Raw genomic sequence first — 26,729 nt, 5'->3', positions numbered from 1 at the left:
GGAACTCCAAGTTTTGATTTGCATTTCTCTAATAATTAGTGATGTTGAGATCTTTTTATGTGTTTTTGGCTTCAGGTTGTGTCTCTTTAATTTCAAGGACTCTTGGGATTACATTGGGCCCACAAGGGAAAAATCAGAATAATCTATCTTAAGAGCAGCTGATTAATAAACTCAATTCCATCTACAACCTTAATTCCCCTTTGTCAAGTAACATATTCATAGGTTTTGAGAATAGGATATGGACATTTTCAGGGGGTCATTATTCTGCCTGCCACGACAGGCCAGAACCATAAACAGCTTTTTTTTTTAATAGGCATCACAGTTGCTAACCAAAAAAAATAAGCATAAAAACACAACAAAAGCCACAGAATCTTTTTTTTTTTGGAAAGGTAATAGTAATGAAGCCAAAGTAGCTTTTTCGCTTTTTTTTTTTTTGCTTTTGAGCACCGCACTTGCAGCATATGGAAGTTCCCAGGCTAGGAGTCAAATCGGAGCTGCAGCTGTTGGCCTACCCCACAGCCACAGCTATGCCAGATCCAAGCCGTGTCTGTGACCTACACAGCAACACCGGATCCTTAACCCACTGAGCAAGGCCAGGGATTGAATCTACAAACTCATGGTTCCTAGCCAGATTCGTTTCCACTGCACCACGACAGGAACTCCTAAAGTTTCTATTTTATTGGAGGGAAAGATACCACCACGAGCAAGAGACAGTTGGAGGTGGGACTTTTCAAAACATACATATATGCATATATAATACATTTATATTATATACATTTTTATAATGAAAAATATAATGACACATATGTATGATGAAATTATATGTATAAAAATGAAATTATATGTATATATGCATGTATATGTAATCATATATGCATATAGACAAATAGTTTCCTGTTTACAAAAGGAATTCACATTTATTGTGAAAACTTCAAGCATTACATCACAGAAATAAGTATTATGTTGAACTGTATGAATTTGCGAATGTTTCACTATTTTGACCAATAAACACAGGAATTTCATACTGTTCAACCTAATAACATAGCAAGGAGAACTCCCTGTAATCCCCATGTCCTGAAGGAAAAGAGTGGCATTCGGTATGTAGTCCTTCATACTGGAGATTATGTCTATGCATATTTATGATTAAATGGAGTATTACAGTAATGACATACGGATAATTTTGCAAGCTGCTTTCTAAATGCTTTGATAGAGCAAAACAAACCCTAGCACTTGTTGTGCTGCCTCCCCTCTCTGGAGCCTCAGTTTCCTCATCTGTAAAAGTGAAACGAATGCGTATGTGCCAGTTATTAACTTACTGACTCTCGGATCCCAATTCATCAGGTTCGCCTGCTCTGTGAGTATGGATCTGAGTGAGCCCTTTAAATAATTTTGCTTTGCCAGATGGGCACAACGTTCAATGTGGCCAGTAGAGGGCGCTAACAGACACCGCTTGAGAAAGAGGTTTTGCTTCCGGGTTTTGAGGCGCCGCTCTCGGCGGCTTCCGCCGCAGCGGGAGCCGCCTTGTCCAGTTCAAGGCCTCGGGGCAGATTTGTCCGCGCAGGGTTCCTGCTGTGCAGGTGACTGGCAGCCTTTACCACCGCGGTGGGAGGCTTGGAACGCCCCTAGTGAAACATTTCCCCATACACAGCTTTCCCCAGCACCCCAGGTGGCTTTCTTTTTTTCTTTCTTTCTTTTTTTTTTTTTGTCTTTTGATCTTTTTAGGGCCGCACCCGCGGCATATGGAGGTTCCCAGGCTAAGGGTCTAATCAGAGCTGTTACTGCCGGCCTGCGCCAGAGCCACAGCAACCGCCGGATCCGAGCCGCATCTGCCACCTACACCACAGCTCAGGGCAACACTGGATCCTTAATCCACTGAGAGAGGCCGGGGATCGAACCCACAACGTCATGGTTCCTAGTTGGATTCGTTTCCGCTGGGCCACGACCGGATATCCAATGAGCTTGAGCCGTTCCAATGAGCTTGAGCCGTTCCCTCTCCAACCAAGTCTGATTCTCAGACGTGGGGCAGCAGGTGTGATCTGTCTCAGCCTAGGGGTGGGGGCTGCTCCTTGTATTTGCTATTCCTATATTCTTTAGAGTTTTCTTTATTTTCTCTCTCTCTCTTTTATTTTTACTTATTTATTTGGTCTTTTGGGGGCTGCATCCGTGGCATATGGAGGTTCCCAGACTAGGGGTCATGCCTCCCCCCACCCCCCACCCCGGGCGTGCTCCCCAAGCCACTGCCACAGCAATGCCAGATCCAAGTCGATACTGTGACTTACACAGCACCTTGTAGCAATTCGGGATCCTTAACCCACTGAGAGAGGCCAGGGATCAAACCTGCATCTTCCTGGACACTATGTCAGATTCTTAACCCGCTAAGCCACAATAGGAACTCCCAGATAATAATTCTTTATGTAGCCTTTCCCTGCTCAAATCACTTTGTGGTTTCTTTAGGACTGGTACAGGTCCCTCATGTTAGGAAGATCAGAGGAGATCCTGCCGGGAAAATACTCAGTGCCTGATGTCCTGATGTTCGTGGTGTAATAAGGCTGCCATGATTATCCCATCTCCAAGTCAATACCTGTACTGCAGCCTCCTTCTTTCCAACTCTTGTGGTTCCACAGGATGGATGAAGCTTTGAATCTCGCCATTCCTTTCTTTTTTTTTTTTGTCTTTTTAGGGCCGCACCTGTGGCATATGGAAGTTCCCAGGCTAGGGGTCCAATTGGAGCTGTAGCTGCCAGCCTACACCACAGCCACAACAATGCAGGATCTTAGCCATGTCTGCAACCTACACCACAGTTCATGGCAACGCCGGATCCTTAACCCACTGAACAAGGCCAGGGATGGAATCCATGTCCTCATGGATACCAGGTGGGTTCATTAATCACTGAGCCACAATGGGAACTCCACAGTCACGCCATTTCTGATGGACATTTGGAATATTCTAGTTTTCCATTATTATAAATAGTCCTACAATCCACAGAAGAGCTGTCATTTATCGGGCAGTTGCTGCATGCTATCACCGAAGCAGTTACATATATTAAGAAACTTCACAGCACGTCTATTGTATTAGCTCATATGGCTGCTGTCACAAAGTACCACAAACTGAAGTTCCCATCGTGGCTCAGCGGAAACAAATCTGACTAGTATCCATGAGGACGTAGATTCGACCCCTGGCCTTGCTCAGTGGGTTAAGGATCTGGTGTTGCCGTGAGCTGTGGTGTAGGTCACAGATGAGGCTTGGATCTGGCGTTGCTGTGGCCGCGGCTTAGATCGGCAACTACAGGTCCGATTCAACCCCTAGCCTGGGAACCTCCATGCCTCGGGTGCAGCCCTAAAGAGATAAACAAATTACCACAAGCTTACTGGCTTAAAACAACACTCGTTTATTATCTTACAGTTCTGACCGTCAAAGGTCTAAGATGAAGGAGTTCCCATCGGCGCAGTGGAAGTGAATCCAACTAGCATCCATGAGGATGCAGGTTTGATCACTGGCCTCGCTCAGTGGCTTTGGGATCGGCTTTGTGGTGAGCTGTGGTGTAGGTTGCAAACTCGTCTCGGATTCCAAGTTGCTGTAGGCTGTAGCAGCTGCAGCTCTGATTTAACCCCTAGCCTGGGAACTTCCATGTGCTACGGATACAGCCCTAAACAAACAAACAAACAAAAACAGAAGAAGTCTAGATGAAGGTGTGGGCAGGGCTGTGTGCTTCTGAAGGCTGCAGGGGAGAATCTGTTTCCTTGTCTTTTCAGCTTCTAGAGGCCTCCTGTCCTCCTTGGTTCCTGACCCCTTCCTCCTATCACTCCACCCTCCTGTTCCCACTGTCCCATCTCCTACTACTTCCCGTGATCCTCCTGCCTCCTTCTTAGAAGGCCACTTGCAACTGCTCAGGCCCACCCAGGTAATCCAGGCTAATCTCCCCATCTCAAGACCCTTAACTTAAAACAGTCAAGTCCCTTTTACTGTGTAAGGTGACATGGTCACAGGTTCCACGGATTGGGATGTGGACGTCTTTGTGCAGACATGATTCAGCCTCCCTTACTTATGAACTAGACGCCATTATTCTACCCATTTTGCAGGTGAGAAAACTGAGGTGAGAAGAGGGTAAGTAACTTGCCCACGGTCACACAGCTCATAAGCTGCCAAGCTAGCATACAGGTGGTCTGGCTTGATAATCCAGGCTCTATCGATTACACAGCTTCGTAGAAATCTTTGCGTACCTGAACGAGGGTTTGTGTAGGATACATTTCGAGGCGTGGAAAGAGTGCGGTAAACTGCTTAGCAGGTATTGCCCATGTGTCCTTCGCTACAGCCGTGCCATGTCATTTCCATCGGCAATGCCTGAAATCCTGAATTCTGCCTCACCCCCAACTCCTGATGCTCAGACAGCAGAATGTTACTTGAATACACAAAACCAAAGGATTTTTCCTGCTTGTTAGCAAGTTAGGAACTGAAAAATGTTTCCCTTCATGAAAGGAGAGGAACACTAGTTACCTAATAATAAAAAAAATTAGAGTGGCAATAAAGAAGCATCAATTTCCTGGAGAAGATAAAATAATTTGGTTACCTTAACTTATTGTAAGGCTGAAAACAATGTCCTAACACTGACCGTGATTCTAGTTTCCTTTCCTCACTGAGACGTGCAAGCTCTACCTTGTCACCACATCTGAGGGGGTTTTTTGTTTGTTTGTTTGTTTATTTATTTATTTATTTTGTCTTTTTGCTCTTTCTTGGGCCGCTCCTGTGGCATATGGAGGTTCCCAGGCTAGGGGTCCAATCGGAGCTGTAGCCCCTGGCCTACGCCAGAGCCACAGCAACGCGGGATCCGAGCCGCATCTTTGACCTACACCACAGCTCACGGCAATGCTGGATCATTAACCCACTGAGCAAGGGCAGGGACTGAACCCGCAACCTCATGGTTCCTAGTCGGATTCGTTAACCACTGTGCCACGACGGGAACTCCTATTTATTTATTTTTTAGGGCTGCACCTGTTGCATATGGAAGTTCTCAGGCTAGGGGTCAAATTGGAGCTGCAGTCTAACCCACAGCCACAGCAACTGGTGATCCAGATCTATGACCTACGATGCAGCTTGTGGCAACGCTGGATCCTTAACCCACTGAGTGAGGCCAGGGATCAAACCCACATCCTCGTGGATCCTGGTCAGGTCCTTGCCCGCTGAGCCACAACAGGGAACTCCATGTCTGATGGTTTTCCACCTCCGTGTATTGTTTTCTTGTTTTATCTTTTTAGGGCTGCACTCGAGGCATATGGAGGTTCCCAAGCTAGGGGTTGAATCAGAGCTGTAGCCACCAGCCTACACCATAGCAACGCCAGATCAGAGCTACGTCTGCGACCTACACCACACTCACAGCAACGCCGGATCCTTAACCCGCTGAGCAAGGCCAGGGATCGAACCTGGGTCTTCATGGGTACTGGTCAGATTCGTTTCCACTGAGCCACAACAGGAACTCCTGTTCTTTTCATCTTCCGTGTCATCTTCTGAAGATCTCTGCTTAATAAATTACTTCTGGAGTTCCCATTGTGGCTCAGTGGTTAACGAATCCCACTAGGAACCATGAGGTTATGGGTTCAATCCCTGGCCTCGCTCAGTGGGTTAAGGATCTGGCGTTGCTGTGAGATGTGGTATAGGTCGCAGACGCAGCTCGGATCCCAAGGTGTTGTGGCTCTGGCGTAGGCCAGTGGCTACAGCTCCCATTAGACCCCTAGCCTGGGAACCTCCATATGCCATAGGCATGGCCCTAAAAAGACAGTAAATAAATAAATAAATAAATAAATGACTTCCACGTTGAGCCTTTCCAATCACTTCCTCCTTATATTGCATCTAGGCCACAAGTATTGTTTACAGCTTCCTTTTCAAGGCTTTCCATTTCCCAGTACTTCTTTTTTGTTGTTGTTAGCTGTGCCTGAGACATATGGAAGATCTCAGGCCAGGGATTGAACCTCTGCCACTGCAGTCACAACACTGGATCCTTAACCTGCTGCACCACAGGGAACTCCCATTTCCCAGTACTTCCAACCACAACAGCAAACACTTGTATAGTTACTTTTATTGCCTTCATTTTACAGATGAGCAAAGGGGTGAAGTGACTGGCCCAAGATCTTGTAAAAACGGGATTCAAACTGAGGCATCTGTGCACAGCTTCTCCTGCTTGACCTCCTCCTGTTTCTCCTCTGGAACAACTGGCTTCCTGATGCACCTGCGGAGCCCAGACCTGCCTGCCCTTGGATGTCCTCGGGTCCTGGCAGGACCACTTGCACTTGTCCTGGCTGGTAAGGGAGGCAGCCGGCAGCAGAGTGCTCAGGTCCTGCCACTCCCTACTGAGCCTGCAGAGCCTCAGTTTTCTCACCTGTATGATGGGAACACGGGCCCCCCTCTAGGGTCAGTGTGAGGACCTGGCATCATCCCCATCTTGTAGCTGGATGAGATGGAGGCTCACGGTGAGCGGGCAGGAGAGGCTCAAGTTGAGGACTTGGGAAAGGGGTGCACTTCCCTTCCTAGGATGCTAGCCTCTGGCCCTGTTGTGCCAGAGAAGCAGGGTTAGCTAGAGAACCTGGGAGGCAAACCCCCTTTCTGTCTCTTCATTTGCTTTTTTGTTTGTTTGTTTGTTTGTTTTGTCTTTTTTTTTTTTTTTTTTTTGCTATTTCTTGGGCTGCTCCCCGTGGCATATGGAGGTTCCCAGGCTAGGGGTCGAATCGGAGCTGTAGCCACCAGTCTGTGCCAGAACCACAGCAACGCGGGATCCAAGCCGCGTCTGCAACCTACACCACAGCTCACGGCAACGCTGGATCGTTAACCCACTGAGCAAGGGCAGGGACCGAACCCGCAACCTCATGGTTCCTAGTTGGATTCGTTAACCACTGCGCCATGACGGGAACTCTTGTCTCTTCATTTGTAACTGTTCTTCCTGGGGTCCTCTGCCCAGCCTGTTGTACCTCCTTGCTGTTCTTTGGTGCCCTAGGACTCCCAGGTCTCCCCCCAGCCCGATGGCCCTGGCCTTCCTGCCCTCGTTTCCTCTCCAGGCTCAGCCCCATGCACTGGACAGGCCTCACATGTGCTAGGTGCTCAGAGAATGTGTCCCTCACTAAACATCACCACGTAAACCCTGTGCTCACAGGCCCTCACCCCTAACCATGACCTCCACCCCAAAGCATCACCCCACCCTGCCTGCCACATGCCAGCATTCTGCCCTCACACACACAGCTCAGGCTGTGGTTCACCCTTCAGTAAAGGGGTAATATTCCAGACTCTCTAATTTGGCATTTAAGCCCCCTGCTTGGTCTTCTCCCATGACAAGATGCTACCCACGCGCCCACATTGCCAGTTCCATAATCACAATTTTTTTTTTCTTTTTAGGGACTCACCTGGGGCATATGCAAGTTCTCAGGCTAGAGGTCAAATCTGAGCTGCAGCTCCTGGCCTGCACCACAGCATGGCAACACTGGATCTGAGCCACATCTGCAACCCAGGCCACAGCTTGTGGCAACATGGATCCTTAACCCATTGAGCGAGGCCAGGGATCAAACCCACATCCTTGCAGATACTATGTGAGATTCTAACCTGCTGAGTCACAACGGGAACTCCCTTACTCCCGATGTGGTCACCGTCTTCCTAGTGAAGCCACAGGAGGCTCTCTAGTTATTATTTTTGTTCTGCCCTGAACAGCCCCCACTGTGTCGGATCCTCCTCCCAGCATCCTGCATGGGTACTTGAACAAGAAAAGGGAGAACGAGTCACTGCTGAGGAGCGGTGTCAGGTGAGGCACAGGGCACCGTCCACCCCAATTTACAGATGGGGGAACCGAGGCTCCCAGGTAAGGTGAGTCTCCACAGCCAGTGAACCCAGCCTACTGACTTTGGCACCCCTGCCCTTGAACCTGCTCCCAAAGGCATCCCAACCAGATGTTTCCTAATTAATTCCAGCATCTCATCCATCTTCTGTAGGATGCAGCTGCAAGACTGTCCCCAACCCTGGGTTCCTTGTGACCTTTTTTTGTTTTGTTTTGTTTTGTTTTGTTTTGTTTTGAATGAAATAAACTCCTCACATTTATTGAGCACTTTCAGTTGCAGGCCTTGTTCTGAGTATCTTGCATATAGAACCTCAGTCTCTTTCTTTTTTTTAAAAAACAGTACTGATGAAGTTCTAGCACCAGGAGGTTTGTTTGTACAGACAAGGAAATAAGGCACAGAGAGGCCAAGTAACTTCCAAGTGGGTTACTGTGTGCAGAACTGCCTGATACAGTGTTTGACACATAGTGATGAATAAGTTTTAATTTCCTTTGTTTTGTTTTATTTTTTAAAATCTTTTTATTTTATTTTAATTACTCAAATGAATTTATTACATCTGTAGTTGTATAATGATCATAACAATTTGATTTCACAGGATTTCCATCCCACAGCCCAAGCACATCCCCTCACCCCCTAAACTGTCTCCTCCGAAGACGATAAGTTTTTCAATGTCTGTGAGTCAGCATCTGTTCTGCAAAGAAGTTCAGTCTGTCCTTTTTTCAGATTCCACATGTGAGTGAAAGCATTTGATGTTGGTGTCTCATTGTCTGGCTGACTTCACTTAGAATGATAGTTTCTAGGTCCATTCATGTTGCAAAAAATGCTGGTATTTCGTTCTTTTTAATGGCTGAGTAATATTCCATTGTGTATATGTACCACATCTTCTTGATCCACTCCTCTGTCGATGGACATTTAGCTTGTTTCCATGTTTTGGCTATTGTAAATAGTGTTGTAATGAATGTGACCTTACTTTTGGAGAAACCATTGCCAGCCCAGCCCCTCCTGGATGCTGGGCTCTGTCCAGCTAAGGAGCTGGGTCTCCTCCAGCATGAATGGCATTTGAGCTGTTGACACCATTCTGCCACTGACAGCCCCTATCTGCACAGGTGCTGGGGTCTGGAGGTGCTGACCCTGGAGACACAGAGCCAGTTCTACTGAGCCCAGGAGAGCAGGGGCCCCTCCTGGCCTCCTGGCTTCTTCTGAACTTGCTGGGCTGTTCCTCCTACCCTTCTTTCCTGGGGTCACTGCCTTTCCCCTCCCCAGGTCCCCTCTCCCTGTCTCAGGGTTCCTAGACCTCCTCAGGACCTTTGCTTCACTCTCTGCCTCTCACCCACGCTCCTTCTCACCGGCTTTGCTTCCTTGTGCCTCTTCCCTGGTCACTCAGTCATTCCACCAACTTGATCCTCACCGCATCCTGGAGGTGCCCACTGGCTGGTGTGGGAGAGCGTCTGGTTTGGGGAGAGTCATCTTCTCTAAGTCTCTTCCTCACTCCTCACTGAACCCTGCACCCCTTCATGTCTGTCTCTCTGACGATTTCCTCTGGCGTCTCCCCATCTCCCCGCCTCCTTGTCTCCGTTTCCCTATCCTCTGTCCCTTCTCAGGCTTTCCACATTTTAGATATAAAGACGCAGAGGCCCTGAGAGTTTGGGTGATCCGCCAGGGCAGGGGGTGAAGGAGGGTTGGTCTCCCCAGTACCTGCCGCCCTCGGATCCCCGCCCCGCCCACCAGCCCCGCCCCGCCCACCAGCCCCGCCCCCACGAGGCCCCGCCCACACAGACCCCGCCCTCGCCACGGCCGACCCCGCCCCCGTCCCGCCCCCGCCCCGCCCCGCCCCGGCTCGGGCAGCGGGAGGACCCGGAGCTGAAGCGCCGGAGGCCGCGGCGGCGGCGGCGGCGGCGGCGGCGGCGGCGGGGACGATGTGGTTCTTTGCTCGGGACCCGGTCCGGGATTTCCCGTTCGAGCTCAGCCCGGAACCTCCCGAGGGCAGCCCGCCCGGACCCTGGGCCCTGCACCGCGGCCGCAAGAAGGTGAGCGCGGCCCCGCTCCGCAGGCCGCGGCCGACCTCGGTCTCGCCTAGTCAGCGCCGCCGGCCCCGCCGCGTCGCGCCCCGCCTGACGTGGCTGCGGAGCCTCTAGGGCAACGGGCCGGGGGAGGGGGACGGGTAGTGCCGACGTGGCGGGCGGAAGGACCGAGGGACCAACAGGCGCACCCAACCGGGGTTACGTGGGCCCGACTCAGTCCCCAAGGGCTGTCCTGCGGGGAGACCCGGCCGGCGGGTCTTCCTTTCCGGTACTTAGCTCCGGGGACCATCTCGGAGATGGAGTGGTCAGCTTGGGGCTCGGCCCACACCCCTGAGGCCCCTCTGTTCTGCCCCAGGCCACAGGCAGCCCGGTGTCCATCTTCGTCTATGATGTGAAGCCCGGCGCCGAAGAGCAGACCCAGGTGGCCAAAGCCGCCTTCAAGCGCCTCAAAACTCTCCGGCACCCCAACATCCTGGCCTACATCGATGGGCTGGAGGTACCTACCGGCCGCTCAGTCTGCTCTGTCTCTGCCCCTCACTTTCTCCCAGTCTCCTGCTCCTGCCTTCCTGCCCCTTCCCAGCCCCCTGCCCCAGTAACCCCCAGATTTGACTTCCCCTTCTCCACCCGGTCCCCATCACGTCTCTCATCCCCCTGCTTCTTCTCCACTCTGCGCTGATACTCCACGTCCTTCTTCAGACAGAAAAATGCCTCCACGTGGTGACGGAGGCTGTGACCCCGCTGGCAGCGTACCTCAAGGCTCGAACAGAGACTGGTGATCTGAGGGAGATGGAGCTCTCCTGGGGGCTACACCAAATTGTGGTGAGGTGGGGGGGTAGTGGTGATGATTGCAGGGATGGGGGGGCTGCAGGTACAGGGCTGTGATGGCTCCTTCTGTCCCCAGAAAGCCCTCAGCTTCCTGGTCAACGACTGCAGCCTCATCCACAATAATGTCTGCATGGCCGCTGTGTTCGTGGACCGCGCTGGGGAGTGGAAGCTTGGGGGCCTGGACTACATGTATTCGGCGCAGGGCAATGGTGGGGGTCCTCCCCGCAAGGGGGTCCCCGAACTTGAGCAGTACGATCCCCCAGAGTTGGCCGATGGCAGTGGCAAAGCAGTCAGAGAGAAGTGGTGGGTGACTGGGGGCGGCATGCCCCAACCTGCCCTGTTCTGGAAGCCCCTGCAGCTTCGGGCCCCCTAAGTTATGTGTCACTCCCTTGTCCCTTGCTGCCCAGCTGGGAGGGGACCAGGGTCCTCAGGGTGGGCCCACTCCTTGCTCCGAGGATCCTCAGGGAAGTAGGGCAGGATAAACACAGACTTTGGGGTTAGGTGGTTCTGAATTTGAAAATTGTGTCACCCGGGGTGGGTGTCTTTGCTTCTCTGAGCCTCAGTTTCCTTATCTGTCAAATGGGGCTGATGAAACCTACTTCTCGGGGCTGATGGGAGGATGAGCTGAGGGACAGAGCACAGGGTCTGCCATGCAGTGAGTGCCTGGTGCTCAGCATAGGTTGGAGTTCTATGCTGGCAGGTGGCTGGGCCTTGAGCAGCTCTGGTCACTGCCTCAGGTCAGCCGACATGTGGCGCCTGGGCTGCCTCATCTGGGAAGTCTTCAATGGGCCCCTACCTCGTGCAGCCGCCCTGCGAAACCCTGGAAAGGTGAATATCTGACCCCACCCCAGCCCCTGTCCGCCAGCCAGGTGGCCCCTGCCCTGACCTTGCTGCTTCTCCCACAGATCCCCAAATCACTGGTGCCCCATTACTGTGAGCTGGTCGGAGCCAACCCCAAGGTTCGTCCCAACCCAGCCCGCTTCCTGCAGAACTGCCGGGCGCCTGGAGGCTTCATGAACAACCGCTTTGTGGAGACCAACCTCTTCCTGGAAGAGATTCAGGTGAGCCCCCTGCCCCACTGTGGGCTTTGGCCCAACGTTCTTCACCCAGTTTCCCTCCCCCCACTTTTCAGGCCCCCTGAGAATTAGACCCTTGGAGATGAGCACAGACTGTAGAGCTAGGCTCTCTGTGCTTAAACCTTGGCTCCAACTGTTATTTATGTGTGACTTCCCTTGGCTGACACTCAGTCCCAATAATAGTACCTACTTCAAAGAAGTTTGGTGAGGAGTCAGTGAGTTTGAAGTGCGTGGTATAGTGCTTGGCCCCTAGTAGGAGCTTAGTGTCTGCTCCTGGCCCCCTGTTAACTGCACACTTACATTCTAGACCTGTCCTGATGCTGGGCTGTGGTGTGGGTAGCAGGGTGGGGAGGGAGAGTCAGGCTCAGACCCCTGCCCCCCAAGGATGATCCAGCTGAGGATAATTGGACCAGGCCTCCATCTCACTGGGAGAAGGGGACAGAAAACATAAAGGAAGAAACATGTGCTTCCTGGGATGGGGATAAGGCCAGGAGAGTGAGGGTGGGGTGCTCAGGGAAGGGCTCTCTCAGGGGTGATTTGAGCTGAGACCTGAAGGGTGTGAAGGTGGGAGGCACGGGGATGGTACCCGGGGAAGAATGTTCCAGGCAGAGGGAACAGCAAAAAATGGAAGATGGTGAGGAGGGAGCCCTCGGCCTAACCTCTTTGAACCTCCGTTTCCGTATCTGCATGACGAGGTTAACCGCAGTACCTGCTGACCACAGGGAGTGAGGGGGAGAGGCGCTGTCCCGGACACCTGCTCTCACCCAGCCTTGGTGCCTGAGAATCTGGAATAAAGGGCGGGGGCGGGGGGGTGCCTGGATGGTGGGCGGAAGTTTAACTTAGGCAGGGGCTTGGAGGGCCTTGACGATGAGGTACCTGAGCGGCATCTTGAAGGAGAAGGTGCTGGAATCTCTGAGCCCTGTTGCCTCCTGGGCAGTGTGGGGACAGCATGAGCTCTGTTACCTGGAGTTCTTCTCACATGGTTGGCTCTGCAGGCGGCCCTTCTCCTTAGTATGTGCCCCATAGGAAATAGGCTGTTAATGGCAGTTGGAGGGGCCCAGAGGCCCCACCTCCTGTCATTGGGTGGGTCGGTGTGGAGAGCCCAGCTGTGACTCTCAGTGTGACCCCATGGATGTGGTTTGGCCTCTCTCTGGGCCTTTGCTCCCCTGAACTCTGTCGTCAGAGCGCCAAGCTTGCTCCCCACGCTAGACTGAGCTGCTTGAGGGCCAACCAGGTCCTCCCCAGCCCCGGTTAGAGGTCACCTCCGCTGGGCCAGGCAGTGGCTGTGGCGGTGAGGGTGCCACAGAGGTCACAGGAATTTGGGAAACACAGAGCACAGAGTTATAATCCCTGCCCGGCTGGTGACCTTGAGCCTTGGCCGCCTCCTTTGTCAATGGGGGTGTGACAGCCCTTCTTCACCGGGTGCAGCACAGCAAGGTGCCACACCACTGGCTCACAGCTTCCCCAAGACTGCTTCTTAGCTGTGTGATTTTGGACAAGCTCCTTGCCCTCTCCGTGTCTCAGCTTCCTTGTCGGATTAGTTCATCTGTGTAAAGGTTTTATTTTATTATATTTTTTTGGTGGGGGGGGGAGTCAAGAAGAAAATAGCTAATTATTTGCCAGACAAAGGAGGCCACCTCAAGCTAATGCCCTAAAGACTGTGCCCTCCCTTGGGAGAGATTAGAGAGTGGTTTTTATAGTTTGGGAAGAGAAAATAGAGCCACAGATAAGGATCGGGTAGATGCAAGCTTTCATCCTTCTTCAAAGTTGGTTTTTAGTGGCCCCAGGACTGGCCTCTATCTTGTTTTCTTTTGTCCAGGGTCTTCGTTCTATTTATTTAGGGCCCTACCCGTGGCTTATGGAGGTTCCCAGGCTAGAGGTTAATCAGAGTTACAGCCGCCAGCCTCCGCCACAGCCATAGCAACACCAGATCCAAGCTGCATCTGTGACCCATACCGCAGCTCATGGCAACACCAGATCCTTAACCCACTGAGCAGGGCCAGGGATCGAACTTGCTTCCTCATGGATACTAGTCGGATTTGTTGCTACTGAGCCACGACGGGAACTCTGTGTACTATGATTTCTTGACTGTTCCTTGTCTCTGCATCCCCTCCCTCACCTGATTCATAACTGTTTGAACCTGCCCTTTGGAACTCTGGGAAGGTCATGGAGGCTGAAACTTAGTCCCTAAAAAGCAGAAATGGGGGCATAGAAAGGCTTGTGTGTGTCAAGGTTTTAGCACGTACCCCTGCCTGGCACATAGTCTGTGCTCGGGAAATGTGAGTCGTGGGTATCACAGCCTCAGGGAGTCAGGAAGACTGAGGAGGCCACTGAGCTGACAGCCTGGCCCCTGTGGGCTCAGTGGGAGGCCCCGGCCTGGGGGTGAGCCGCACCTCCTCCCTGCCTTCCCCCCAGCCTGCCACCAACCCTCCCACGGAGGTGCAGATGTGCCCGGTCCAGCGTCGGCCCGGGTGGCAAGTACCTGTTTCCTCATCTGTGTGGCGGGGTTCATGGTACCCACTTGTGTTGTCCTCAGGAGTAGAGGCGACATTAGCAAAGGGCTTGATCCCCCTAGTGGCTGCTTTCATAGCAACAAGTCAGGTGGCCATGGTGATAATGACAGTCGCTAACTAACTGGAGCACCTGCAGTGGGTGTGCCAGGCACTGTGCTGTGGCAGCTTTTGCGTACGTTTTCAGGTTGAATCCTCAGAACCGTTCAGTGAGGCGATGTGGCTGTCGGGCCATTTTGCAAGTGGAGGAACTCGCCTAAGGTCACGAGGCTAATAAATAGGAGCGTTGAGATTCGAACCCAGCCAGTCTGGCTCCAGAGCCCACAAGCTTAAGTTTTCCTTCGGGTTGGAGGTGCCCCCCACCCCCCAATGCTTGCCCATGGCTGGAGGGCCCGTGATCAGGCTGCTTGCCTCCTCCCTGCACCCTGTCCTCGCTCTCCTAGATCAAAGAGCCAGCCGAGAAGCAAAAATTCTTCCAAGAGCTGAGCAAGAGCCTGGACTCGTTCCCGGAGGATTTCTGCCGGCACAAGGTGCTGCCCCAGCTGCTGACCGCCTTCGAGTTTGGCAACGCGGGGGCCGTTGTCCTCACGCCCCTCTTCAAGGTGAGCGGGGCCCGGAGCCTCAGGAGCTGTGGGGCCCAGAGACTGGCTGGGTCGGGGTCAAGGGCAGAGGGGAGGCCGTGGCTGGGGCCGGCCTGCGGGCCTCCTGTGAGGGGCGTCCTGGTCGGGCAGCCCCGAGCCCACATGAGGGGGAGCTTTGACCTCTGGCGGGTTCAGCCAGCCAGGGCCACGTGACCAGCTGTTGGCGAGGCGGTGGGGACTTCTTGTCCAAGCAGGGGAAACTCTACGCCTGCCAAGTTCTTCTTCCAAAGACCCCTTGCTTCAGACCCTACAGCCTGTCCTCCGTTGCCTCGAGACGGCCTCCCTGGCCTGATCTGGACCCTCTGGTTCCTGGGCCCAGGGGGCCCCCTGCCCACCCCCTCACTCTCCTTCTCCCTCCTGACCGCTCGGCACTCGGCTCTCTTGGCATCTAGGGACTAGACCCTCTCCCCTCTCCTCTGACCCCAGCCCTCTGTTAGCCGGGCACCTGCCATTTCCTGCTCAGCTGGAGAACTTTTCCCCAGAGGAACTTGGTGGTGTCGGGGGCGGGGTAGACAGCAAGTCTCCCGGGTAGCCGAGAACCCCCGGCAGTTACAGGCCGAATCCTGTGTGCCCGTGGCATCTAGGTGCCTGATGGTAGGGAGGGCACTAGCTTTTGGGAACCTCCTAAGAGAGGCCTCGAGCCAGAAAGGTCAAGGGCAGGGCTGACGGAGATGGAGTGGGGGCAGAGGGGCTGCTGAGGCAACGCCTGCCCCCCCATCACCCCATCCCACCCCGCGAACGTAGCTAAGCGCCCTCCCCGCTCCTCCGCTCAGGTGGGTAAGTTCCTCAGCGCCGAGGAGTATCAGCAGAAGATCGTCCCTGTCGTGGTCAAGATGTTCTCATCCACCGACCGCGCCATGCGCATCCGCCTCCTGCAGCAGGTAGGGCCGTGGCCGGACCCTGCCTCCTTCCACCCCACCCAGACCCCACCCTGGCCACCCGGGACGCCCCTGCCTCACCTCCAGCCCCAAGCAGGGCTGCGCAGGGACCCCAGAAACCTCTCCCTGAAACGTACCCACAGATGAGGGCCCACTGCGGCTGTGTTCCTGAGAAGTCGAGATCCTCTCAGGGCTTGTCGGCAGCTTGGGGAATGCCCAGCCTGCCCGGCCGCAGGGCTCAGTTGCTCCCCACCTCCCCGCTTCCCCCGGCGCTGCCCAAACTCTCGGCTCGGTCGCTCGAGCCCTCTAGAGTGGGGATAATGTCTCTCTTGCCAGCCCGGGCCAGCTGGGAGCGCCAGACGGGACGGAGGGTGGGGGCCGCGTGTACGCATCATTCTGTCTCCGGGCGCCACACGCCAGCCCTGCTCACGGCACTTCTCTGGGCAGGGGTTATACCCCTAGATTTTTTTTTTCTTTTTACGGCCACCCCTGCAGCAAATGAAGTTCCCAGGCTAGGGGTCGAATAAGAACTGCAGCTGCCAGCTTACACCACGCCACCGCTACAGCTCGCCAGATCCAAGCTGCTTCTGTGACATATGCAGCTGCTCACGACATTGGATCCTTAACTCATTGAGTGAGGCCAGGGATCAAACCCACATCCTCATGGATACTAGGTGGATTCTTAACCCCATGAGCCACAGCAGGAACTCCCTATACCCTCTTTTTTTTTTTTTTTTTTGTCTCTTTTAGAGCCACACCCGTGGCATATGGAGGTTCCCAGGCTAGGAATCGAATGGGAGCTGTAGCTGTGGCCTACGCCACAGCTCATGGCAATGCCGGATCCTTAACCACTGCACAAGGCCAGGGATCAAACCTGTGACCTCATGGATATTAGATTTGTTTCTGCTGAGCCATGATAGGAACTCCTATGCCCTCTTTTTATTGAAGAGGCAGTGGAGGCTCCAGAAAGGGGTGTGACCATTTGGCCTGAGGAACAGGACAGAGGCCAGGCCCTCCAGGTCCTAGTCCCTGGCTCCAGTGCTCCTGGCATCCTCACCATTCCATGTGGGCTGGAGGCCAGATGGAGTGGCCAGATGGGGAGCTCAGGAGACTCACCTGGCCAGCCAGTGCCTGCCAGGTGGAAAAGCCATGCCAAGGGTGGCCCCATGGCTCTGGTGAGGGGTGGAAGGGCTGACTGAGTTCTCATGTCCCAACTTGGGCCACAGATGGAGCAGTTCATCCAGTACCTTGATGAGCCAACAGTCAACACCCAGATCTTTCCCCACGTCGTGCACGGCTTCCTAGACACCAATCCTGCCATCCGGGAGCAGACAGTCAAGGTGGGTGTGGCCAGGCCCAGAGGGGCCCACCCTTGTATTCCAGGACTTAGAGGGGGCTCACCAGGAGGCACAGAGGCCTTGGTTTTGGCCTGTGGGTCAGGCACGTCACGGGAGGGGCAGGCACTCTTCTGCACGTGGGTCCGGGCTGTGGGTGCAGCTCAGCAGCTGGTGGGGGGACGGGGTGGGTGTGGCCAGCAGCCCTCCGTTCAGCAGACACTCACTGAACACCTGTCTGTGCCTGGCCTGGTGTCCCGTGCTCGGATGCAGTGTGCACAGACAGACCAAGCTCCCCACCTTCATGGGGCTTCTTTTCGAGGAGATGGGGAGTGGGCTTGGCAGACGGTAAACAGAACTAGGAAAAGATACATTATGTTAGAAAGTGATGGAGGAGTTCCCGGCGTGGTGCGGCAGAAACAAATCCAACTAGGAACCATGAGTTTGTGGGTTTGATCCCTGGCCTTGCTCAGTGGGTTAAGGATCCCGCCTTGCCGTGGCTCTGGCGTAGGCCAGCGGCTACAGCTCTGACTGGACCCCTAGCCTGGGAACCTCCACATGCTGCGGTGTGGCCCTAAAAGGACAAAAAGAAAGTGATGGAGAGTGTGAAGAGAAAGGTTTGCAGTTTTAAAAACAGTGAAGGGGAGATCTTGCTGAGGAGGTACTGTTTAAGGAAAAAAGGCGGAAAGAGGTGAAGGATTGAGCTACGTGGAGATGTGGAGGAGACGCGTTCGCTGCAGAAGGATTGGCATGTGCAGAGGCCCTGAGCTGGCTACCTGGCGTGTAGGAGCAGCAGCAAGAGCTTCCGTGTGGCTGAAGGGGCGTGGTTGTGGGAGTTGGAGTCTGAGAGGTAGTGGTGGGGGTGGGCGCCAGGGCCTTGTAGGGCTTGGCCGGGCCGTGATGCATTCAGTGAGACAGGAGCCACAGGGCAGGGGGTGATGAGCAGAGCACTGACCCGATTTGACTTGTGTCAAAAGGCTCACACTGTGCTTCTGTGTGGAGACCTGACCCTCAGAGCAAGGGTGGAAGCAGGGCTGTTAGGGCCCGTTACGGTGGCTCAGATCTGAGTGGTAGCAGCAGGTGGAGGGAAGCCACATTCTGAAGGTGGAGCTGACAGTATTTGCTGATGGATGGAGATGGAGTCCAGGACGGTTCTGAGGTTTCTGGCCTGAGCAACTGTGGAAGGTCAAGTTGCCTTCTACCGAGAACACCGGGAGGGACCGTTTTGCGGGAGGAGGTTGGGCCGCCATGTCTGTCAGCCAGGTGGAGATGCTGAGTCTGGGCCACTGCTTATGCGTGTGTGAAGCTTAGGGAAGAAGTCTGGGCTGCACTTCTGGGCACCGTCAGCTAACTAGGGCATTCGGAGGCATGAGATGGGTGAACTTGCCTAGGATGTAAAAGAGAAGAGGCTCAGTGTTCCCTGGTGGCTCAGTGGGTTAAGGATCTGGCATTGTCACTGCTGTAGTTCGGGCCACTGCTGTGGTGCAGGTTCAGTCCCTGGCCCGGGAACTTTTGCATGCTGCCAGCGCGGCCGAAAAAAAAAAAAAAAGAGAGAAAGAAAAGAAGAGGCTTTTCAGGAGTCACTGTGGGGTGTCTAAACAGTAAGACCTCAGCAAAAGGAGACTGAGAAGGGGCAGCCTGCAAGGTCAGAGAAGGACCAGGAGAGGGTGTGCTGTCCCAGAAGAACAGAGGCCACGGTTACAAGGAGGAGAGAGAAGTCCAAGGTGTCAGACTGCTGGGGGCTCGGGTCTGGTGAGGATGGAGGATTGGTCATTGGATTTCGAAGCATGAAGGTCACTGGTGACCTCACCCCAAGCCAGCTGCTGGGTGTCCTTGGGGAGGGGGGTGGTTGGGGAAAATCTGAGCAGAGTGGACGCAGGAGAGAGCTGGGGACAGGAGTGCTGACGCCCTTTGGAGGTTTTGCTGTAGAGGAGGCAGAGGAATGGCCTTCCCATCCTCAGCACTCGGTGGGGCCGGGACCGGGCTGCGGGCTACGTTGGGGAGGGCTTCGGCGGGTCTCCTCAGCGCCCAGGGCTGCTGGTGGCCTCCAAGAGGCCGCTCCTGCCTGCGGCGCGTTGCCTGCTCTGGCCACACGTCGCACGTCTTCTGCCCCGCAGTCCATGCTGCTCCTGGCCCCGAAGCTGAATGAGGCCAACCTCAATGTGGAGCTGATGAAGCACTTCGCGCGGCTGCAGGCCAAGGACGAGCAGGGCCCCATCCGCTGCAACACCACCGTCTGCCTGGGCAAGATCGGCTCCTACCTCAGTGCCAGCGTGAGTGTCCTTCACAGGTGCTGGGAGGTCTGTCGTCATCATGGGGCCACAGCCGGGCCCTCCAGGGCCAGGTCTCCCTGTGTGGGAGCTGCCGTTCTCCCAGAGACTAGGCTCTGGCTGCCCCAGCTCCAGTGTCTGAGGGGAGGAGTGAGATGCACCGGGTCGCACAGCCAGTAGGTGGTGGGTCTGGGGACTGAGGCAGGCCCGCTTGCCCCTGAGGTCTGGCATCCCCTCCCCTCAGCCAGGGTCTGTAAATGCAGACACCTGCCGTGCTTGGGCACCTAACAGGAATGAATGCATTGGGTCAGCAGGATGGGGGGGCAGGGAGGCCCTGGCCCCAGCCCTGGGGCAGCTGCTGCTCCGGCCCCCGTGGCTCTGAGGCAGCATGAGCCCAGTGATCTGGGAGGAGAGGCCAAGACGCAGGGTTTTTTTAAGTAAATTCTCCCCACCTGTTAGTGATTAGCTCACATTTAGACTCCAGAAGCCCTGCCGATGGCCTCTGTTCTGGGGGGCAAGGCCTGGCAGGCGGTTCTGGGCCCCAGTAGTGACCCTATACTCAGGAGCCCTCTCCCCGCCTCACCCCAGACCAGACACAGGGTCCTCACCTCCGCCTTTAGCCGGGCCACTAAGGACCCATTTGCGCCATCCCGGGTCGCGGGTGTACTGGGCTTCGCTGCCACCCACAACCTCTACTCGATGACCGACTGTGCCCACAAGATCCTGCCTGTGCTCTGCGGTCTCACCGTGGATCCTGAGAAATCCGTGCGGGACCAGGTGAGGCACAGCGGGGGCTGGGCCCTGGAGCTGGGGCTCTGGGGGATACCTGGGCCCTCGCTGGCCTGGCAGGCTCACGGGAACCTTGGCGGCCCCAGCTCTGCCCCTTGCTACCCCACAGGCCTTCAAGGCCATTCGAAGCTTCCTGTCCAAACTGGAGTCTGTGTCAGAGGACCCCACCCAGCTGGCGGAAGTGGGTGAGTGGCCCACACTCATGTCCCCTCTTCTTCTTGCCACATTCTTGACTGTCATCTGTCATGGCTCCCTTCTACCCCTTTGGAGTATCTGAAAGCTGGAAGAACCCAGGGGACAGACTGGATATCAGCGTCATCCCCCATCCCCGCCCTGAGCATCTCACAGTTGGGAGAACTCAGGCCTGGAGAGGGGGGCCACCACAAGCCACTCTGTTCCACTTATTGCCCTCCCATCACCCTCCCCATGGAAGCCTGAGGTGTCCGCACCTGTCTCTCCTGTCACTGCCCAGAGAAGGATGTCCATGCAGCCTCCAGCCCTGGAGTAGGAGGAGCCGCAGCCAGCTGGGCAGGCTGGGCTGTGACAGGGGTCTCCTCGCTCACCTCTAAGCTGATCCGTGCACACCCCACTGCTGCCCCAGCTGAGACCAACGTTCCCCAGAGACCCGTGCCTGAGGGTGAGTGTCTCAGACCGGTTGTACCTGTGACTGAGAGGGCCTAGGGGGGCTGGCACCCAGGAGCTATTACTGACTGACTCCCCCTGGGATGGTGATGGGGACCCTGGGGACAAAGTACAGTCTGGTCCCCTCGAGACCAGCTTCCCCTCTGCACTCCCATCCCCAGCCACTGCTGCCCTGTTCTGAGACCTTCCTGGGGCCCAGTGTGTGACACTTAGTGGGCCTCTGCTCCCCAGGGCTTCCTGCCCCCACCCCTGCCCCTGCCCCTGCCCCAGCCACGACCTCAGGCCACTGGGAGACACAAGAGGAGGCCAAGGACACAGAAGAGGACAGCAGTGCTGCTGACAGATGGGATGATGAAGACTGGGGCAGCTTGGAGGTGAGTGGGGCCCAGGAGGTCACAGGCTGCCATGCAAGGAACTCATCTGCACAGCATCCCTGGCAAGCAGGTGTCATGGAACAGCCATTGTGGCCCAGGGCGACAGCTGAGCCCCACTCAACTGCAGAAATGAGGCCGGGCTGGTGATGGTTGGGTCAGCCCGCTGATCTCCCCCCTCACCTCTGCTCCCTGTCCCTCTTGCACCTGTTTTGGTGCCTACCCTGCCCTGTGATCAGCAAGGAGAGGTCAGTGCTAGGCCTACAGCCGGAGCCAGTCCTCCCCGGGGTGGGCTCAAGGTAGGCTGCGGACGGAATGCGGCTGTCCTGAAGGGACTGGGGGCAGAGCTCTGCGCCCAGTCAGCCCATCTGGCTGACAGCAGTCTCTGGCCCCTGAGGCCACAGGTGCCGGTGGGGAACTCTAGAGCTCATTCCCCAGCCTCACAGAGGAGTGATGACAAGCCAGGTTCCGCGTGTCCACTTTATAGACAAGAAACAAGGCCTGAAGAGAGAATGAGATAGGATTCCCATTGTGGCTTAGTGGGTTAAGGATCTGGCATTGCCGCAAGCTGCACATGCAGCTTAGATCTGGTGCGGCTGTGGTGTAGCCTAGCAGCTACAGCTGCAGTTCGACCCCTGGCCTAGGAACTTCCACATGCTTCAGGTACAGCCCTGAAAGAAAGAAAGAGAGAGAGAGAGAGAGAGAGGGAGGGAGGGAGGGAGGGAGGGAGGGAAAGAAAGAAAGAAAAGAAAAGAAAAGAAAGAAAGAAAGAAAGAAAGAAAGAAAGAGAGAGAGAAAGAAAGAAAGAAAGAGAGAGAGAGAAAGAAAGAGAGAGAGAGAAAGAAAGAGACAATGAGATAGAAGGCAAAAGAAAGGGTGGAGCCCCTGGCTGGGGCCTCCTTGCCCTTTTGGGTGAGGAATGGGGGCTCTGCGGTCATGCTCTCCTTCCCACCCTGCAGCAGGAGGCCGAGTCTGTGCTGGCCCAGCAGGACGACTGGAGCACTGGGGGCCAATCCAGCCAGCCTGGGCAGGTGAGCTGGGGGCGAGAAGGTGTGTGTATGTCTGGGGGGGCCCTGCCCCTCCCTCCCTCTCTCTGGCACTGTCTCCTCCTCCTCTTCTGCAGACCAGCAACTCTGGCCACAAATCCCCAGAGTCAGACTGGAGCAGTTGGGAAGCTGAGGGCTCATGGGAGCAGGCTTGGCAGGAGCCAAGCCCCCCAGAGCCACCCCCTGAGGGCACACGACTGGCCAGCGAGTATAACTGGGGTGGACCAGAGCCTAGTGACAAAGGCGACCCCTTTGCTGCCCTGTCAGCGCGTCGGGAGGCTGCTGCTCAGGTACTTGGCACCTGTCCAGTGGGAAGTGCAGACCGGGGTGGACCTCAACTAGGAGTAGGCCTCCACTCCAGCCTACGCTTTTATTTTCAGCCAAGACCCGACTCATGGGGTGATGACAACTGGGAGGGCCTGGAGACCGAGAGCCGTAAGTGCCTCCCTTGGGGCCGGTGATGGGCCAGGGCTCCCCTCCACTGGGACAGGCATGGGCTAGGGAGCTGAGACTCAGGTTGTCCTGAAGGTCTGCCCTCCTCCCCTTCCTGCTCCCAGGACAGGCCAAGGCGGAGCTAGCCCGGAAGAAGCGTGAGGAGCGGCGGAGGGAGATGGAGGCCAAACGCGCAGAGAAAAAGGCGGCCAAGGGCCCCATGAAGCTGGGGACCCGGAAGCTGGACTGAATCGTGGGTGTGGGCGCTTACCAGCTAGGGAGAGCAGGCCCCGCAGATGTATTTATTGTACAAACCATGCGAGCCTGGCCTGTGTGGCCAGGCACATCTCACATGTACATAATCAGAGCCACAATAAATTCTATTTCACACCCCTGTGCTGGGCTCAGTGCAGCCCCTCCAAGGAGCTGGGGTCCAGCGCTGCCCTGGGGAGTCTGCTCACATGGACAGGAACATCAGTTTGCTTTGAAAACCAAGAGTAAAGAGGCACGATCTGATTTATCAGTTTCTAGGAAACGCCCTCCGGAAGCTCCCCCGAGAAACCCAACATCTGCCTAATGAACCGGCTAATAAGGGTGACTTTGGAATATGGGGCCGGGGAAGGAGTCTGCGGGCCGAAAGGTCCCTGGGTCCGAGCCCCGAGTTGGGGCCCAAGCGAGAGGGCCAAGCTTGCTTGCCCCAAGTGTCAGGCAGAAACCCCTCGCCGCCGAAGTGATCGCCGAGGTCCCGGCAGGTGGAGTCAGCGGCGGCGCTGGGGCACGCAGGCTCCATGCGGGCGGCTGCGCGCGAAGCCAGCTTTGCAGACGCAGCGGAAGGAACCGCTCGTGTTCACGCAGCGCTCGCTCTTACACAGTAGCCCGCGCTGGTTCAGCTCTCTGCACTCATCGATGTCTACAGGCAGGGTGACAGGTGCGGACGCGCTCAGCTTCTGGTCCTTCCGGGCCCACCGCCCGCCCTCGGCGCCGCGCCCTCGGCCCCGCTCACCGACACAGCGCGCGCGGGAGGCGTCCAGCTGGAAGCCGCCAGGACACTCGCACACCGCTCCGCCGGGTCGCGGCACACAGCGGCCGCTCACGCAGCGGCACTCGTCTGAATCCTCCTCGGAGCTGTCCTCTTCTGCGCGGGCAGGGAGAAGCAGACGTCAACAGCGCCCGCAGCGACGGCCAGGGCCCCCGCCCCTGCCCCTCCCTCTACCCTCACCTCGCGGGGGCTTCCCCAGCAGCAGGGGGCTCGTGTCCCAGAAGGAATTGCTCTCACTCTGTGACGTCGGGCACTGGGACCCTGAGAAGGGCAGGGGGCGGTCATTGGTCTGCGGCATCCATTCACCCCAGCCCCCGCCCCCGAACTCCCTTGGGCCGATCCCTCCAGGGCCTGCTCACCGGCGCCGCGCGGCGGGCACGGGCGGCACTGGGCTCCCCATCCTCGGCCCTGGCGACAGCAGCAGTCGTCGAAGGTGAGGGCGGGCCCAGACACGGGGACCGCACACATGCCATCCTCTCCGCGCTGGCTCCAGCACACGTCCCGCCGCTCCGGGGCACGGTCTGTGGAAGGGGACCCAGTGTCAGGGAAGAGCCCAAAGCGGGGACAGCCTGCCCCCACTGCAACCCACCCTCGCGGGAACTGCGGCCCCGGGTCTCCACGTGGAGGAGAGGGCTCTGGAGAGCCCAAGACGACCCTCTCCCTCACCGGCCGGGCTTTCGGGGAGCTGGCAGTCGCGGCCTGAGGGCCCAGGTACCCAGGGCGGGCGGCACTCGCAGCGATAGGAGCCCGGCAGGTTGACGCAGCGGCCGTGGCGGCAGGCTGTGGGGTCCTGGCATTCGTCCACGTCTGCAGGCAGCGAGGGGATGGGTAGGGGTGGAAGTCACAGCTCAACTCGGCCAGCTTCCCTCCTGCTTCCCCAGCCTGCCGACCCGTGCCTCACCCATCTCCTCTGGGCTCAGACACTGCCGCTGCGCGGGGCTGTACTCGGCCGGGGGCGTGCAGGCGCAGCGGTAGCCACCGCGCGTGTTCTCACACACTCCGTTCCGGCAGTTAGACTCGTCCAAGCACTCATCCACGTCTGCGGGGAGGAGAAGCTCCAGTGCTTGGAACCGGCCCGGAGTCAGGTGACTGTGGGTGTCTCCACGATGCTTTCCCACGGCCACGGGGGCCAGCTGCACTCACCCACGCATTCCAGCAGGTTCCCGTCGTAGTAGAAGCCTTGCTTGCAATAGCACTCGTAGCCGGGCTGCGTATTCACGCACTTGCCCTCCTTGCAGATCTCCGCCCCAAACAATATGCATTCGTCGATGTCTATGGAGTGACAGGCCGTGGGCGCCCGCACTCTCCACCTGCCGGGCCACTCCGGCCCTGCGGCCGAGGACGTGTAGGCGGGGCTTACGTTGGAAGGGGAGGAAACCCTAAGCTAGGGGCTTTTCCGCCCGCGGACTTAAGAGTGATGGGGCGGGGCCTGGTGGAGGGGCGGGGCAGACAGTGACGGAGTGGGCGGGCCTTACCCCAGGGCGGGGAAACAGACCAGCCAGCACTGGCGCGATCCCGGCGGGCCAAAGCTCTGCCGTAGGAGCGGAGCGTGTCAGGCGGGCGGAGCGGTGTTGAGGCTTACCACGGTGGGCCGGGATGCCATAGTTGACGATATTGTTGTCCTGGGTGTAGCCCTTCCCGTCGGGGCAGAGGCTGTGGAACTCAGCTACGAGGAGACAGCGGCCGTGGGGAAGGAAGGAGGCAGGATTGAGCGCGTGCGTGCTGGCGGTCGGGCGCAGGTCAGAGCTCTCCGCCTCATTTCCCACCTACACAGGGAGGGGCCCTGTCCCCCAAAACGTTTCCAAATGAAGAAACCGAGGCTCTGGAAAGGGAAAGGGCCAGCTTGACTCCTGACCTGAGCTGTAGACTGGGCAGGGGTAGATCTCGCAGTGGTCTCCCCAACCAGCCCCCAGCGAGCAGCAGCACTCCTGCTGGGTGACATTGGTGGCCAGTACACTATCGCAGAACACGGTGTCGTCGAAGTTAAGGTAGCACTCCTTCTTGTGGTGGGGCTGCTCCACCTCTGAGGGGAGGGGAGAACAGCTCAGGGTCCAGCAGAATGTCTTCTTCGCCTGTCCACGCAGCCCACCCACCTCATCCCTCTGTTCCCCACCTCCCCTGGCTCCCCTTGGCGGTCCTGTGAAAGCCAAGCTCCATTCTTGATGTGGCGTCCTTGCCCTCCTGCGAGGCCTGGCCCCACTGGGCTCTCCCAGGGGAAAGAGATTCTCCCTGATCCCCAGATACCAGCTGTCGCTCAGGGGAGTTGTCTAGATTGAGGGGGCACTCACCCTCACAGCCGTGCTGGTCCTGGGTGGGCGTGAAGCCCTCATCGCAGATGCAAACGTAGGAGCCCTGCAGGTTCTCGCAGGCCCCGTGGGGAAGGCACAGGCCTGGGTCCTGGCTGCATTCATCTATGTCTTCCCGAGTGAGGGGAGCAGAAAGAATGTCTCAGAAGGAAACTAGCCCCTCCTTCCCGGGAGTGTCCCTCAAGGGCCTCACATAAGTTTAGAACCTGAATTTCCACTTTGGCTTCAAAGCAAGCACAACAGGAAACCCACTTGCCCATGTCTCTCTGGGCACCTGGGTAGATGTGTGCACGTTTGGTGCTTGATACTTCACAAAACTTTCACCGGTTCCCACTGACAAGAGAATGAATTTCTAACTCAGCCCTGTATTTGAAGACTTTCAGTTTGGTCTCCCAATGTCTTTTTTTTTTTTTTTTTTTTGGTCTGTACCCACGACATATGGAAGTTCCCAGGCCCTACACATCTATGCAATGCTGGATCATTAACCCACTATTCCAGGCTGGGGATCGAACCCATGCTGCCGCAGAGACAATGCCAGATCTTTATGTCACAGTGGGAACTCCTGGTCTCCCAATATCTTTAAGTTTCATTACCCTTTACTCCAAACCACCAACACCCTCAATTCTATGTTCAGGGCACAGATGTCTGGTCTCCCTGAAAACACTGTTCCATCCAGATCTCTGTGCTTTGCAAATACTGTTCTTTGGGCCTAGAATACCATCCCATGCATTTCTCTGCTTA

The 26,729-nt window shown here is 56.1% G+C and overlaps 2 protein-coding genes across 10 annotated transcripts in view; one reads left to right on the top strand and one right to left on the bottom strand.

Moving 5' to 3' along the window:
• Positions 1-9,654: 9,654 nt before the first annotated feature.
• On the top strand, positions 9,655-23,033 carry SCYL1 (SCY1 like pseudokinase 1). 4 transcript variants are annotated; one of them, XM_021082856.2, is made up of 18 exons: positions 9,655-9,835; positions 10,185-10,325; positions 10,526-10,648; positions 10,731-10,957; positions 11,392-11,482; positions 11,560-11,715; positions 14,684-14,842; positions 15,655-15,762; positions 16,986-17,099; positions 19,211-19,366; positions 19,952-20,140; positions 20,262-20,337; positions 20,625-20,789; positions 21,026-21,168; positions 22,128-22,196; positions 22,289-22,501; positions 22,592-22,646; positions 22,769-23,033. In XM_021082856.2, the coding sequence occupies exons 1-18, from the start codon at positions 9,725-9,727 to the stop codon at positions 22,891-22,893; spliced, it is 2,421 nt and encodes an 806-aa protein (XP_020938515.1). In that variant the 5' UTR covers positions 9,655-9,724; the 3' UTR covers positions 22,894-23,033. The 4 variants fall into 4 exon arrangements, 2 of the variants coding, with proteins under 2 accessions (XP_020938515.1, XP_003122606.2); XM_003122558.6 differs by having other exon boundaries at positions 22,125-22,196; XR_014836840.1 differs by lacking the exon at positions 20,262-20,337.
• The window catches only part of LTBP3 (latent transforming growth factor beta binding protein 3), an 18,579-nt gene continuing 14,781 nt past the window's right edge, over positions 22,932-26,729 (bottom strand). For all 6 annotated transcript variants that reach the window (XM_021082855.2, XM_005660703.4, XM_021082854.2 and 3 more), the window contains 10 exons: positions 25,971-26,099; positions 25,538-25,705; positions 25,265-25,348; positions 24,826-24,954; positions 24,584-24,721; positions 24,349-24,489; positions 24,042-24,203; positions 23,863-23,943; positions 23,647-23,778; positions 22,932-23,553 (listed from right to left, as the gene is read on the bottom strand). In XM_021082855.2, the coding sequence (XP_020938514.1) occupies positions 23,402-23,553; positions 23,647-23,778; positions 23,863-23,943; positions 24,042-24,203; positions 24,349-24,489; positions 24,584-24,721; positions 24,826-24,954; positions 25,265-25,348; positions 25,538-25,705; positions 25,971-26,099 (1,316 nt within the window). In that variant the 3' untranslated portion in view covers positions 22,932-23,401. The remainder of the gene's footprint in view (positions 23,554-23,646; positions 23,779-23,862; positions 23,944-24,041; positions 24,204-24,348; positions 24,490-24,583; positions 24,722-24,825; positions 24,955-25,264; positions 25,349-25,537; positions 25,706-25,970; positions 26,100-26,729) is intronic.

The sequence above is a fragment of the Sus scrofa genome, chromosome 2 (genome assembly GCF_054392235.1).
Source record: "Sus scrofa isolate SSC_HxYL_T2T_F1_AM1 chromosome 2, Sscrofa_HxYL_maternal_Yorkshire_Landrace_v2.0, whole genome shotgun sequence".
Classification (NCBI taxonomy): domain Eukaryota; kingdom Metazoa; phylum Chordata; class Mammalia; order Artiodactyla; family Suidae; genus Sus; species Sus scrofa.
This window is presented reverse-complemented; position numbering and strand designations above follow the sequence as displayed.

Excerpts from the sequence above, each read along its gene's own strand:
- SCYL1 (XM_003122558.6), top strand. The coding sequence starts at position 9,725 with ATGTGGTTCTTTGCTCGGGACCCGGTCCGGGATTTCCCGTTCGAGCTC. Across the intron at positions 20,338-20,624 it reads CACCCAGCTGGCGGAAGTGG|AGAAGGATGTCCATGCAGCC; the intron begins GTGAGTGGCCCA and ends GTCACTGCCCAG. Across the intron at positions 22,502-22,591 it reads GTCGGGAGGCTGCTGCTCAG|CCAAGACCCGACTCATGGGG; the intron begins GTACTTGGCACC and ends TTTTATTTTCAG.